Genomic DNA, 14,856 nt, shown 5'->3' on the forward strand with positions numbered 1-14,856 from the left:
TTTGTTTATGAAACAAGCCCACTCTAAGTAGGTGTGTGTGTGCTCTTGTGATCATAGAAGTGCAAAATGTACCTAGCCCGGCTTGTGTATCTCCTAACAGGTGTGCCTCTGATGCATGGCACAGAGGCATGTCTCTTCCTTGGTGGGCAGGGGCTCGGGGGCACAGCAACCACTGCCATCTAAGAAGCCAGAAGCAGGCTGGGCTTGGGAGTGGGCAGGGTTGGTCTGCATCTAGTGGGGATGGAGAGTTCTGTTTCTGATCTGCGGAGTGAGCTCCTACCCAACCCATTGCTTGCAGAGAACAAAAACTGGGTGAATCTGGAAGTAGAGTGAACCTCACAAGCAGCTAACAGATGTTTTCTGCTTAGTATTGCCTGACTCTGAGAGCAGCCAGGCTTGGGTGGCTGGCTCAAACTTTGGTAGAAAGTTCTCTTTTTTTCTGGTCAGCAGAGTCAGGGAAGAAGCCAGGGCAACCATGCTCACTGGGAATGAAGGGAGAAATCTCAGAAGGTCCAAAGTCACCAGAGGAGCCTCAAATTCTGTGTATAAACTCTCCGCAAGTATCTTGACATGAGTTCTAAAACAATTGCCAGGCAGAAGGTGAGACAATGGGGATCAAAATACCATCTTTCTTCCTGATAAAAGCTGGATCAGGGGACATGGTTTAGATGGGTGCCAAAAAAGAATTCCTAAGACTGAATCCCAGAACAGGGCTTAGCCTCAAGGTCTCAGGTTGCTCCAGTCAACCACACATATAGCCCACATCCCAGGCCATTGTCCCTCTGGAGCTCAGAGAGCACAGAGCCCTGTCCCCTCCAGCAGGATGAGCTCAGGGAGATGCACCAAGGAGCAGACTCACCTTCACAGAACTCCCAGCCTCAGAGTCTCCCCAGGAAGAAGGGAGGGCAGAGGGTCCAGGAGTCCTGCTGACTGATGGGCCACCTCCTAGAAGGGCACATTGGTGTGGGGCCTGAGTGCTCCCACTTGGGTCCCAGGTGCCCCTCCTCTCCATTTCTGCATCCGTAGAGGTGCCAGGTCTCATCCCCTGGGCCAATAGCTACTGTTGCTGCTGCCAACACTCAGCATGGTGGTGGCCTAGTCAGCCTATTGCTCAGGGATGAGGAGAGAGGGGCACTAGAAAAGGCTGGTGTCATTGGTGTCAAATTCTGTCTGGTCCCAAAGCACCATGAAGGTCGGGAGCAGAGGACAGCTGTGCTCAGCAGAGGCTCAGCTTACTGGTCCTTCTACCCCCCAAGTGAGAGAGGAGGCAGGGAAGGGAGAGAGATCCCCCATGTGTGCAGAACTTGGGACACACTGAGACCTTGTGCTCTTGCTTAAAAAAAAAATAATAATAATGTTCTCATCAGTGTATGGAATCTGTCCAGATTTGATGTTTGCTCCTTTGGGAGAAAAGAAAAAATGTACATGGAGAGATGGTAGAACCTTCCCCTGTATCTTAAATGAAATAGGGCGAGAACCCTTATTTATAGCCAGATGAAGTCGGGCTCAGGGAAACAAATGTGGAAACCATTGCTCTCGAGAATGTTGCTTCTCCAGTCCTGTTTCTGAACATTGCAACCTAAAGCATCAGGTCTCTGCACCCTCTTAGAAAGTTGCATCAGGTGAGGACAGTAGGATTCACAGGTGTTTTTCATGTTTTTGCACAAGCAAGGGGACTCCTGGGGTTTGGTCTTGCTCCTCCCCTGGTCCCTCCTGTCCCTCCTGTCCCTCCTTGTCCTCCATTAGTGCTGCCACATGTCCTGATGGCTGAGAACTACTGTGGGGCTGCAGAAGGAGGGAGACATGTCTGAAAACACTCAAAAAGTTAGTTTCACTTCTAATTTCCCCGTTTGGGAGGAGCTCTCCCTGGGTGATCGTACACACTTCCTGCTCAGGGCTGGGCAGCTACACTAGACAGAGGCTGGGGACACAGGAGGGCTCCAGGCCCAGAAAGGCCCAGGGCAAGACGATGGCCAGTGGGGGCAGCGACCTCAGCACCAGGTCAGTCTCTGTCTCCCTTCCTTTAACTTTCTGTCTGGGTGTGCTGCTGCTTTAGTGAGTGTCATTAGACCCTTGTCTAAACCTTGACCTCATCCTGCTTTACAAGAACACTCATGTGCAATGTAATGAAATGCAGGAATACTAGTGAAGGAATCAGATCTTTAAACTGCAAAGGGACAGCTGCTGGTGTAAGTGTAGCTGCCACAACTCACAGGACTCTTGTCGTTTCTGATGCTTTGAGACAGTGATTTGTTATTTTCTCATGACGTCTGAATTCTCTCATTTCCCTCAGGCCCCCACTGCCTTAACCTAGGCTGTTCCTAAGTGGATACTTTAGAAAATATAAAATTCTGGATGCCTTGATCTCCTACCTGAACTGTGGAGGGACCAGCCTGGGCTTATTCCCGTCTCTGGCTAGGGGGCTGGGTTCTTCCCCCAGGGATCTTGATCTAAGGGAGTAAAAGGAAGAGGAAAGACAAGATGGGAAAGAATAATGCAGGCTGAGTAGTTTCATCTGTACTTTGAATTTCTGCTTTGTAATGGGTTATATCTCTGACAAGGCAAAGGCTAGAAATTCTTTTTCTCTAGTAATGGGTCAGAAATAACATTACTTAATATGTTTGATTGGATATCTTTTTGATACAAAAGAAACACATTACACAATCGTGGTCATAAAATTTCAAATGACATGGATGTATGTAGAAGGGGAAGTTCTATTTCACCACCGACCCCACTGCAGCTTCCAATCCTGGTCCTGTTGAATATTGTGGGCATAGCGTTTTATGTCTTTCTCTCCACATTTACACATGTAACTTATTTTTCTAAAAAATAATATGTGCCTCGTTTTTTGTTGAATAAGATTATTTTGTATATATCATTCTGCATTTCACATTTAAAAATTTTTAATATTAAAATTATTAGAGGTCTTTTCACGTTAATAAATATATGGATCTACCTCATTCTTAACAGCTACATATTACACCATGCAACTGATATACCAAAATTTTTAAATTATGTTTCATTTAAACCATTTATGTTCTTTTCAGTTGTTTACTCTTACCAACAAATCACAATAAATAACAATTATACATTTCTTTGTTTTTGCATATGTACAAGTGTTTGTCCTATGTCAAAAACCAAAAGGTAAAATTGTTGAGGTAAGGGATACTAATATTTAATTGTTTATAGATCCTACCAAATTTCCTTCCTAGTGGCTGAACCACTATATTCTGCTACCACTAGCCATGAGCCAACTCTCCACACCCAGACTTCACAGAGGTGCTGGATAAGGGATGCATCCTATTCATTTGCATTCTCAGATTACATGGGTAATTGAACAGGTTTTTGTGCCTATTGGCCATTTACAGTAAATTGCCTGGTCTGTCAATTGCTGCTTTATTTTGGGCCAATGTAATCAGGTGAGGTGAATGTTCTTTCTTTAATGATAAGAGAGAGTTTGCTATGTAGTCTGAACTTTATAAATATACTTCCTTGTCTTTTAACTGTTTTATGGTGGCTTATATCTTATTAAAGCTTTCAAATTTAGAGCAAAAAATTATTATAGTACTGATTTTATAAGATAGATGCACCCTCATTATTACAAACTAGAGGCCCAGTGCATGAATTCATGCACCTTGAAAGGACCCATGCCAGCAGCAGGTGTGAGTGCCGGGAGGACCGCAACATGTGGGAGCAAAGAATTTTCAGTAACCACCAGAGGCTTGCCCCAATGACAGTGACCAGTGCCCCACCTTGGTCTGGTGCCCCTGCTCACCTGCTCTACCATCTCGCTGTGGCAAATGCCCACCATGTTCTGCACTCTGCCACCTGCTGCCAATGCCCACCATGTTCCACGCACACCCCCTGGTGGTCAGTTCACATCATAGTAACCAGTTGTTTGCTTGTTCAGTTGTTCTGCCGTTCAGTCTGTTTGCATATTGCCTTTTATTATATAGGACTAGAGGCCCAGTGCATGAAATTCATGCACACTGAGGGGGTCCCTCAACCCAGCCTGCACCCTCTCGCAATCCAGGACCCCACAGGGGATGTCCAACTGCCGGTTGGACATCCCTCTCAATCCAGGACTGCTGGCTCCTAACCGCTCATCTGCCTGCCTGCCTGATCACCCCTAACCACTCACCTGCCTGCCAGATTGCCCCTAACTGCCTCTGCCTGCCTGCCTCATCACCTCTAACCACCTCTGCCTCGGCCCCCACCGTGGCGGCTTCATCTGGAAGGATGTTTGGAATGATTTCCAGAAGGTCATTCAGCTGTCCAGTCTATTTAGCATATTACACATTTATTATTATAGACTAGAGGACCGGTGTACAAAGTCAGTTCCCAGGGGAGAGGTATGGATTCAATTGCTCAATCAAACCTAACATTCCAGCTTTTTTGTTTTATGGAGTAGGGACAAAGGTCATTTACTTCCTGCTGAGGGTGACATCAAGATCACAGAGGGATGGACTTTGATAGTAGTCAGCTGGACGAGAAGTCAAAGCAGCATGATTTCCCCAAAAGACTGGTTTGTGAGAGCTTGAAAGCGGTCCTGCTGAGTGACTTGGGAGGTATAAGCTGGTCCTGAAGCTGTCACAGTGTCACTTGTCTGGTTTTGCTGTTTTCTGGGCCTGGAGCTGAAATACAACTGAGGCCTAGATATTTTCTTAGGGAGGAAAAAATCAGAGGTCTTATTTGCCTGACTAGTTATTTGCTAGGGGAGGATAATTTACTCTAGGGGCAAGGTTCTTATTTTTCCAGTTTTACTCCCTTGCTAGGCATCTGGAGATTTCTGCCCTGGTGAGTTTCTACACCTGTACCTGGCCCATATTCTTTGCCTTGGGGGTCAGAAGGATGATGAGGCCTGGACACAAAAGGAGGTTGTGATGGAGACTAGGGGTGGTATTTCCTGAGTACAAGTAGGGCTTGTAACCTGGTGGAGACAACTTGTTTTATAATTTTATTTTATTATTATTTTTTTAATCTGAACAATAAAGATTTATTTATTTTATTTTTATTTATTTATTTATTTATTTATTTATAATTAAGGTATTATATGTGTACATATCTTACCATTGCCCCCCCCACCCCACTCCCACACATGCCCTCACCCGCCAATGTTTTGCATCCATTGGTTATTCTTATATGCATGCATATAAGTCCTTCGGTTGATCTCTGATTTCCCCCACCTCTCCCTAACCTTCCCACTGTAATTTGACAGTCTGATTGATGCTTTACTGCCTCTGTATCTATCTTTTTGTTCATCAGTTTATAATGTTTTTTATTACCCACAAATGAGTGAGATCATGTGGTATTTTTCTTTCATTGCCTGGCTTATTTCACTTAGCATAATGTTCTCCAATTCCATCCAGGTTGCTACAAATGGTAAGAATTCTTTCTTTTTATGGCAGCATAGTATTCCATTGTGTAGATGTACCATAGTTTTCTGATCCAGTCATCTGCTGACGGGCACCTAGGCTGTTTCCAAATCTTAGCTATTGTAAATTGTGCTGCTTTGAACATAGGGGTGCATATATCCTTTCTGATTGGTGTTTCTAGTTTCTTAGGATATATTCCTAGGAGTGGGATTACTGGGTCAAATGGGAGTTCCATTTTCAGTTTTTTGAGGAAACTCTATACTGTTCTCCACAGTGGCTGCACCAGTCTGCATTCCCACCAGCAGTGCACGAGGGTTCCTTTTTCTCCTCATCCTCGCCAACACTTGTCGTTTGTTGATTTGTTGATGGTTGCCATTCTGACAGGTGTGAGATGGTACCGCATTGTTGTTTTGATTTGCATCTCTCGGATAATTAGTGACTTTGAGCATGTTTTCATATGTCTCTGGGCCTTCTGTATGTCTTCTTTTAAAAAGTGTCTATCTAGGTCCTTTCCCATGTTTTGATTGGATTATCTTCCTTTTGTTAAGTTGTATGAGTTCTCTGCAAATTTTGGAGATTAAACCCTTATCTGAAATAGCATTGGCAAATATGTTCTCCCATGTAGTGGGCTTTCTTATTGTTTTGTTGATGGTTTCTTTTGCTGTGCAAAAGCTTTTTATTTTGATGTACTCCCATTTGTTTATTTTCTCCTTTGTTTCCATTGCCTTGGGAGCTGTATAGGGAAAGATATTACTATGACATATGTCTGATATTTTGCTGCTATGAATTCTTCTAAGATTTTTATGGTTTCCCATCTTACTTTTAAGTCCTTTAGCCATTTTGAGTTTGTTTTTGTATATGATGTAAGCTGGTGATCTAGTTTCATTTTTTTGCATGTATCTGACCAAATTTCCCAGCACCATTTATTGAAGAGACTGTCTTGATTCCATTGTATGCTCTTGCCTCCTTTGTCAAATATTAATTGAGTATAATGGCTTGGGTCAATTTCTGGGTTCTCTGTTCTGTTCCATTGGTCTATATATCTGTTCTTGTGCCAGTACCAGACAGTTTTGAGAGCCTTGGCTTGGTAATATAGCTTGATATCTGGTATCGTGATCCCTCTCAGGATTTCTGTGGCTATTTGGGGTCTTTTTTTATTCCAGATGAATTTTTAGAGAGTTTGTTCTAGGTCATTGAAATATGCTCTTGGTATTTTAATGAGGATTGCATTGAATCTGTAGATTGCTTTGGGTAGTATGGACATTTTAATGATGTTGATTCTACCAATCCATGAACATGATATGTTCTTCCATTTGTTTATGCCTTCCTTTATCTCTTTTTTCAATGTCCTATACTTTTTCCGTACAGGTCTTTTACCTCCTTAGTTAATTTTATTCCTAGGTATCTTAATTTTTTTGTTGCAGTGGTAAATGGGGTTGTCTTTTTTTCATTTCTCTTTCTGTGAGTTCATTATAGGTGTATAAAAAGGCCATAGATTTCTAGGTGTTAATTTTGTATCCTGCTACATTGCTGAATTCATGTAGTTTTTTTATGGAGTCTTTGGGGTTTTCTATGTACAATATCATGTCATCTGTGAATAAGGACAGTTTTACTTCTTCTTTTCCAATTTGGATGCCTTTTATTTCTTCTTCTTGTCTGATCGCTATGGCTAGCACTTCCGGTACTATATCGAAAAGGAGTGGTGAAAGTGAGCTGTCTTGTTCCTGTTCTTAGGGGAAATGGATTTAGTTTTTGCCCATTGAGTATGATTTTGGCTGTAGGTTTGTCATATAAGGCTTTAATTATGTTGAGATATAATCTCTCTATTCCCACTTTGCTGAGAGTTTTTAATCAAGAATTGGTGTTGGATTTTGTCAAATGCTTTTCTGCATCAATTGATATAATTATGTAATTTTTTTCTCAATTTGTTTATGTGATATATCACATTTATTGATTTGCAGATATTGTACCATCCTTTCATCCCTGGAATAAATCCCATTTGGTCATGATGTATGATCTTTCTAATATAATGCTGGATCCGTTTTGCTAGAATTTTGTTTAAAATTTTAGCATCTATATTTATCAAGGATATTGGCCTGTGATGTCTTTTTTTTGTGATGTCTTTATCTGGTTTTGGAATTAGGGTAATGCTGGCTTCATAGAAAGAACTTGAAAGTGTGCCTTCCTCTTGAATTTTTTGGAATAGTCTGAGGAGGATAGGTTTTAGTTCTTTGAATGGTTGGTAGAACTCCCCTGTAAAGCCTTTTGAACCAGGGCTTTTGTTTGCTGGACGATTTTTGATTACTGCTTCAACTTCTTTGGTAGTTATTAGCCTATTCAGGTTCTTTTATTCTTCCTGACTGAGTTTTGGGAGCTTGTATTTTTCTAAGAATATGTCCATTTCATCTAGGTTGTCCATTTTGTTGGAATATAGTTGTTCATAGTATTTTTTCATAATCGTTTGTATTTCTGTGGGATCAGTTGTTACTTCACCGCTTTCATTTTTGATTTTGTTTATTTGGGTTCTCTCTCTTTTCTTCTTGATGAGCCTGGCTAGAGGTTCATCAATTTTATTTATCCTTTCAAAGACCCAATTTTGGTTTTGTTGATCTTTTGTATTGTTTTTGTTGTTGTTGTTGTTGTTGTTGTTGTTTGTTTGGTCTCTATGTAATTTACTTCTGCTCTAATCTTTATTATTTCCTTCCTTCTGCTTACTCTGGGCTTTTCTTGTTGCTCTCTTTCTAATTCTTTGAGTTGTACGGTTAGATAATTTATTACCAATTTTTCTTGTTTTTTGAGATAGGCCTATAGAGATATGAACTTCCTTCTCAAGACTGCTTTCACTGTGTCCCATAGATTTTGGATTGTTGTGTTTTCATTGTAGTTTGTTACTAGGATGCTTTTTATTTCTTCTTTGATCTCTTTGGTAACCCAATCATTGTTTAGTAGCATGCTATTTAGCCTTCAGGTGTTTGATTTTTTTTCATTGTTTTTATTGTAGTTGATTTCTAATGTTATGCCATTGTGATCTGAGAAGATGCTTGGTATGATTTCTATCTTCTTGAATTTGAAGAGACTTTGCCTGTGTCCCAATATGTGGTCTATCTTTGAAAATGGCCCATGTGCACTTGAGAAGAATGTATATTCTGTGGCTTTGAGGTGAAATGTTCTGAAGATACCAATTAATTCCATCTGACCTTGTGAGTCATTTAGGATTGATGTTTCTTTGTTGATTTTTTGTTTAGAGGATTCATCCAGTGGTGTTAGTGGTGTATTAAAGTACCCTATAATGAGTTTATTGCTTCAATCTCTCCCTTGATATCTTCTACAAGTTTTCTTATGTACTTGGGTGCTCCTGCATTGGGTGTATATATGTTTACCAGAGTTATATCCTCTTGTTTAATTGCTCCCTTTAGTATTATGAAGTGGCCTTCTTTATCTCTTGTTATGGCATTCACTTAGAAGTCTAATTTGTCAGATATAAGGACTTCTACCCCAGCTTTTTTTTTTTTCATTTCCATATACCTGAAAAAAAATTTTCCATCCCTTCACTATCAGTCTGTGTGAATCCTTTGTTCTGAGGTGGGTCTCCTATAGACAGCAGATATATGGGTCATGTTTTCTTATCCATTCAACTATCCATTGGGCATTTAATCCATTTACATTTAAAGTTATTCATAGGTGCTTCTTTGTCACCATTTTAATTCTTTATGCCTGTGTTCCTTCTTCCCTTCATATTTCTTTTTACAGCAGTCCCATTAGCATTTCTTGCATTGCTGATTTGGTGGTAATAAACTCCCTTAGTCCTTTTTTGTCTGTGAAGCTCCTTATTTCACCTTCAATTTTGAATGATAGCCTTACTGGATATGGTATTCTTGGATTCAGACCCTTGTTTTGCATCACTTTGTAAATTTCATTCCATTCCCTTCTGGCTTGATGTGTTTCCGTTTATAAATCAGGAGATAGTCTGATGGGCGATCCCTTATAGGTAACTTTCTGTCTCTCTCTGGTAGCCTTTAATATTCTTACTTTGTCGTTGGTGTTTGCCAATTTAATTATAATGTGTCTTGGTGTTGGTCTTTTTGGGTTCATCTTGTTTGCGAATCTGTGAGCTTCTTGGAGTTGTGTGAGTTTTTTCTTGCCAATATCAGGGAAGTTTTCTGTCATTATTTCTTCAAATAGGTTTTCTACCCTTCTTCTGGCACCACTATTATGCGAATGTTGTTTCATTTCCAAAGCTCCCTTAGGCCAGGGGTGGGCAAACTTTTTGACTCGAGGGCCACAATGGGTTCTTAAACTGGACCGGAGGACCGGAACAAAAGCATGGATGGAGTGTTTGTATAAACTAATATAAATTCAAAGTAAAGGAGCGGAGGGGAGAGCAAGAGAACCCTCCGTTCTTTCGGCTCCGCGGGCCGGATAGAACAGCCGAATGGGCCGGATCCGGCCTGCAGGCCGTAGTTTGCCCACGGCTGCCTTAGGCTTGCCTTAGGCTTTCCTCCTGTTTTTTTGTTTGTTTGTTTGTTTGTTTGTTTTAATTTTATTGTTTAAAGTATTACACATAGTAGTACATATATCTCCTTTTTTCCCCCATTGACCTTCCCCCAGCCTCCCCTACCCCCTGTCGCATGCCCTCATCCCACTCCCCTAGTGTCTTGTGCCCATTGGTTGTGCTTATATGCATGCATACAAGTCCTTCAGTTGATCTCTTTCCCCCTCTCCCCAACACTCCCCAGCCTTCCTGCTGTAATTTGACAGTCTACTTGATGCTTTACTGCCTCTGTATCTATCTTTTTGTTCATCAGATTATAATGTTCTTTATTTTCCATAAATGAGTGAGATCATGTGGTATTTTTCTTTCATTGCCTGGCTTATTTCACTTAGCATAATGCTCTCCATTTCCATCCATGCTGCTGCAAATGGTAAGAATTTCTTCTTTTTTATAGCAGCGTAGTATTGCATTGTGTAGATGTACCACAGTTTTCTAATTCACTCCTCTGCTGATGGGCATTTAGGCTGTTTCCAAATCTTAGCTATGGTGAATTGTGCTGCTATGAACATAGGGGTGTATATATCCTTTGTGACTGGTGTTTCTAGTTTCTTGGGATATATTCCTAGAAGTGGGATTACTGGCTCAAATGGGAGTTCCATTTTTAGTTTTTTGAGGAAATACCATACTGTTCTCCACAGCGGCTGCACCAGTCTGCATTCCCACCAGCAGTGCACGAGGGTTCCTTTTTCTCCGCATCCTTGCCAGCACTTGTCGTTTGTTGATTTGTTGATGGTAGCCATTCTGACAGGTGTGAGATGGTACCTCATTGTTGTTTTGATTTGCATCATTCAGATAATTAGTGACTTTGAGCATGTTTTCATGTGTCTCTTGGCCTTCCTTCTGTCTTCTTTCGAAAAGTATTTATTTAGGTACGTTGCCCACTTTTTTATTGGATCGTTTATCTTCCTTTTATTAAGTTGTATGAGTTCCCTGTAATTTCCTCCTGTTTTTTAAGGATTTTTTTTTTTTTTTTCCAGTTGCTGCTCTGCTTGGGTGTTTTTTCCTGCAGCTCGCTGATGCAGTCCTCCATTTCTTCTAGTCTACTGTTGATGCTTTCTATTGTGTTCTTTATTGCAACTATGTCATTCTTCATTTCTTCTTGGTTCTTCATTTCCTCTTGGTTCTTACACATGTTGTTGAATTTGTCTTTCATCCTTTTCAGTGTCTTTATGACCATTGCTCTGAATTCTTTCTCTGACAAATTGCTTGCCTCTATTTTGTTTCTGGCGATTCCTTCTTTTCTTTCATATGGGGGCTATTTCTTTGTCTTCCCATTTTCACTCCTCTCAGGGTATCTGGTTATGTGGCTCACTTTCTACCATGACTTAAAGGCACAAAATACAACTCGACAAGATACAACACAGAGGGCACAAAACACAAATGTATTCATGATACCAATAACCCTAAATAAAGGTGACCACCAGAGAAAGGAGAATTAGGGGAGAGGAAAAAGCACAAAAATGATATTGAAAAAAGGATAAAAGGTAAGAGAGAAAAGCAAAAGAAGGAAAAATATGGGAAAAATATATTATATGGGGAGAAAACTCCAAAAAACCAACAACTAATCCAAAAAATGCAAGCAACAAACACCCAGAAAAGAAGGAGGGAAGCTCAATATGAAGAAGCAGAGCTTATTTCCAGAAGGTAAGGTACAGGAATTGAATGAATGGGGAAGTGGCCACAATTCCGTATAGAGGAGGTAGATTGGTGTATAAGAAGAAAAGTAAAAAACAAAATACTCAAAAAAAATAGAAAATAATAATTGAAAAAAAATTATTAAAATATATATTAAAATATATATATAAAGAAAATTAGTATATATATATATATATATATATATATATATATATATACACACATATATATATATATTTCCCTTTCTTTAATCTATCTATTTATGTATTCATCTGTTTTTGGAAAAGGAGAATAGAGAGCAGATAAGCCTGAGTTGGTGACTGAATTAATTAAGCTATTAGTAGAAGATAAGTGAGGAGAGGAAAAACAAAAGCATAAAATAAAAAAACAGACTAACAAACAAACAACAAGTAGAAAGAAAGAAAAGAAAAGAAATTTGGCTAGTGAAGAAAGAGAAAAGAGAAGTGTGCATGGACTTGGAGTAGGGAAGAGGAAATTAGATTATATGAGTAGGCCAAAAGAGACTACTTTAATAGTAACGTGTCAATAAAGCAGATAAAGAAGATCCATTTTTAACAAGGAGTAAAAAGAAAGGATAGAGAAAAACTAAAGCAGGATAAGGAGAAGAAAAACAAGATGAGAAAGGGAAAAGTGAGGAAGAAACTGTTGGCATAAAGAAAAAAAATGAGATAGAGTAAAATAATGATAAAAAATAAAAATAGAATGTAGAACACTAACCTAAAAAATAAAAATTTAAAAAAAGAAAGGTGAAAAAAAATAATAATAAATAAAATAAAGTGAAAAATTTTTTTAGTTTCTTAAGTAAAAGATAAAAAAGTGAAGTAGTGAAGTTCATTCACTTCAGTGGAACTTTAATGTCCCATGGGTGCTGGTTTAAGACCCCTCTCTACTGTTCTGCCTGCCACATCTATTTCCTGTCAGGTAGTCAGCACAGTGTTGAAGTTCCCAGAGATCCACTGCTCCTCTGTATCATATGTCACAACCTTGGTTTCAAGCAGGCGGGATCAATCTGCCCACTTTGCTTCTCTGCCTGCTTTCAGTCGTATTTACACAAGCGTCTATTTCTGACATGGCCCCTGGGTGGTGGTGTTTCTGTATTAGTTTTCGGGACCAAATGGCCCCTCAACCCAGTCCCCCAGGTCTCCCTGGGGGTATTTAGAATCTTCCTTTTCCTGCTGTGCTCAAGACTGGGTGCGGCTGTACTGCTAGGAGGAGCCTGGTTTTCAGGAGAAAAATGTCTATTCAGGGTTGGAGGGATGGACTGTCCCTGATCATCTCTCCCTGTTCTGCTCCCCAGTTTCCACAAAAACCACCTTCCCCTGCAGACTCAGTGAGTGTTTTTAATTGAAAGAACCTATGTACTGGGTTTAGCAAGTGAAAGCAAGAAAATTATAAAGACAGAGCAACTGCACCGCCTCGTGTCTTTCTCTCCCGGGCACTGTGTGACCAGTGTAGAACTTCAGGCTGCCTTTCTGGGTACAGCCTCCCATGACTGTGGAATTAAATTTAGAGTTCCCCACTGCCAGCAGCCCTGTGGACCCCCTTTCACATTTGAGGGCTACACTGACTCCAAGGGATGGGGATTTGGTGCAGCACAGTCTCCCTCTGAGACTCTAGTCCCAGCTGTGCACATTTCTCCCTCGAGCCCAGATCCTTGATCCAACCTCTCTCCAGGCGATCTCTGATCTTTCCATCCACGGATTTCCTCACCAGCTGTGTTTAATTCACCAATTCCAAGTGGATGTTATTCGATTCAGCTGTTTCTTCTATCTGCTCTGTGAGAAGGCGCAGGACCTGTTCGCCTATAAGGCTGCCACCTTGTCTCCCCCTGGACAAACTTTTTAGGTGCCTGCAGCCAAGGAGGCTGGAGTCTCAGTGCTCATAAGTTCACAGCTGAGGCAACTGGTCCCTGGGCATTGTGGTTGTAGGGTCCTGGGTGGTATACGAGGTCTCCCTGGTTGAAAGTAAGGCTGGGCTTCTGATCACAGCCGCTCTCCCCTTCAAGATGGTGCAGTCTCTGTGGCAGAGCCAGCTTCCCTGGGAAGGATTTCAGCTGTAGCAGAGGCTGTCCAGCCAGGGGAGCCTGGTCTGCCAGTCCCCAACAGTTCTGTGGAATATAACTGTCCCTCGCTCACACATACACACACTCCCTGCATGTCCACTCTCTCACTCACTCACACCATCTCCCTCACTGCTGTCCTGTCAGCTGCCATCTTGGATCCCCTCCAGCCAGCATTTCTTAGACCAGTGGTCAGCAAACTGTGACTTGTGAGCCACATGCGGCTCTTTGGCCCCTTGAATGTGGCTCTTCCACAAAATACCACGTGCGGGTGCGCACATACAGTGCGATTGAAACTTTGTGGCCCAGGCGCAGAAGTCATTTTTCGGCTCTCAAAATAAATTTCAATCGTTGTACTGTTGATATTTGGCTCTGTTGACTAATGAGTTTGCCGACCACTGTCTTAGACTGACATTTAGGAACATTCTCACTTTCAAGAAACATACCTTTAACAAATCACAAGACAGTACATTAACAGTTCTAAATCTACTTTATAGATTTTCTGTAACAAAAGCTAAAATCAAGTGAACTTAAAACTTATTAAAAATATTCAGATGTTTATCATTTAACCCAGCAATGCTCCAAAGCTTTTAAGTTGCCAAAGAAGACTTTGGAAAATTATGTATAGGCATATGAGGCTCGAGAAAAGGCTGAGGGGGAAGGGAGCAGGCCCTACAGCCTGTTCTAGGACTTCAGTTTCCAGACATCCAACCACTTGGATTTAATACTGCCACATTTTTTCCTTAGAGATAACATGCTAAGGTTTGAGTGATAATGAGTTCAGCTTCTCATAGTAGCTGCACTGTTAAGTAAGCATTTGCAGTTTTAGTAAAGAAACTGTTCTTTGGGAGGGGAGAGGGTAAGAAAGTGCTGAGGTGAGAGCAGTTTTTAAAGCATTAAAGGGGGTGAGAATGCTGGCCTTGGGACCTAAAGGCTCAGTGAGGGTCCCCTCACCATGTCCTAGAGAGGCTTTGTGAGAAGACTAAAGTTTGGAACTCAGAGGCAAAAGTACTCAGCGAGCCCAAGAAAGGAGACCATTTCTTGTCCAGAGGAGAGGACAGTCATGGAGGAGATTAGGAGATAAGGCTTTTACAATCCAAGGAATGGCTTGGCCTTGTGGGCTGAGAGAGTGAAGCTGAGGTAGTTGACTGTGGTTTAGGACAATTGGGCTTTATGAGGGCATGCACAGTAACTCCGGTTGGGCACCACCATAG

General features: G+C 41.2%; 1 protein-coding gene across 1 annotated transcript in view; it reads left to right on the forward strand.

Moving 5' to 3' along the window:
- The first annotated feature begins 1,884 nt into the window (after positions 1-1,884).
- Positions 1,885-14,856, forward strand: part of LOC308248038 (nuclear body protein SP140-like protein) — a 60,991-nt gene continuing 48,019 nt past the window's right edge. Inside the window, exon 1 of the mRNA XM_080667970.1 lies at positions 1,885-2,001. Within this exon, the coding sequence (XP_080524096.1) occupies positions 1,970-2,001 (32 nt within the window). The 5' untranslated portion in view covers positions 1,885-1,969. The remainder of the gene's footprint in view (positions 2,002-14,856) is intronic.

This window comes from Plecotus auritus (assembly GCF_963455305.1).
Source record: "Plecotus auritus genome assembly, chromosome: 5".
Classification (NCBI taxonomy): domain Eukaryota; kingdom Metazoa; phylum Chordata; class Mammalia; order Chiroptera; family Vespertilionidae; genus Plecotus; species Plecotus auritus.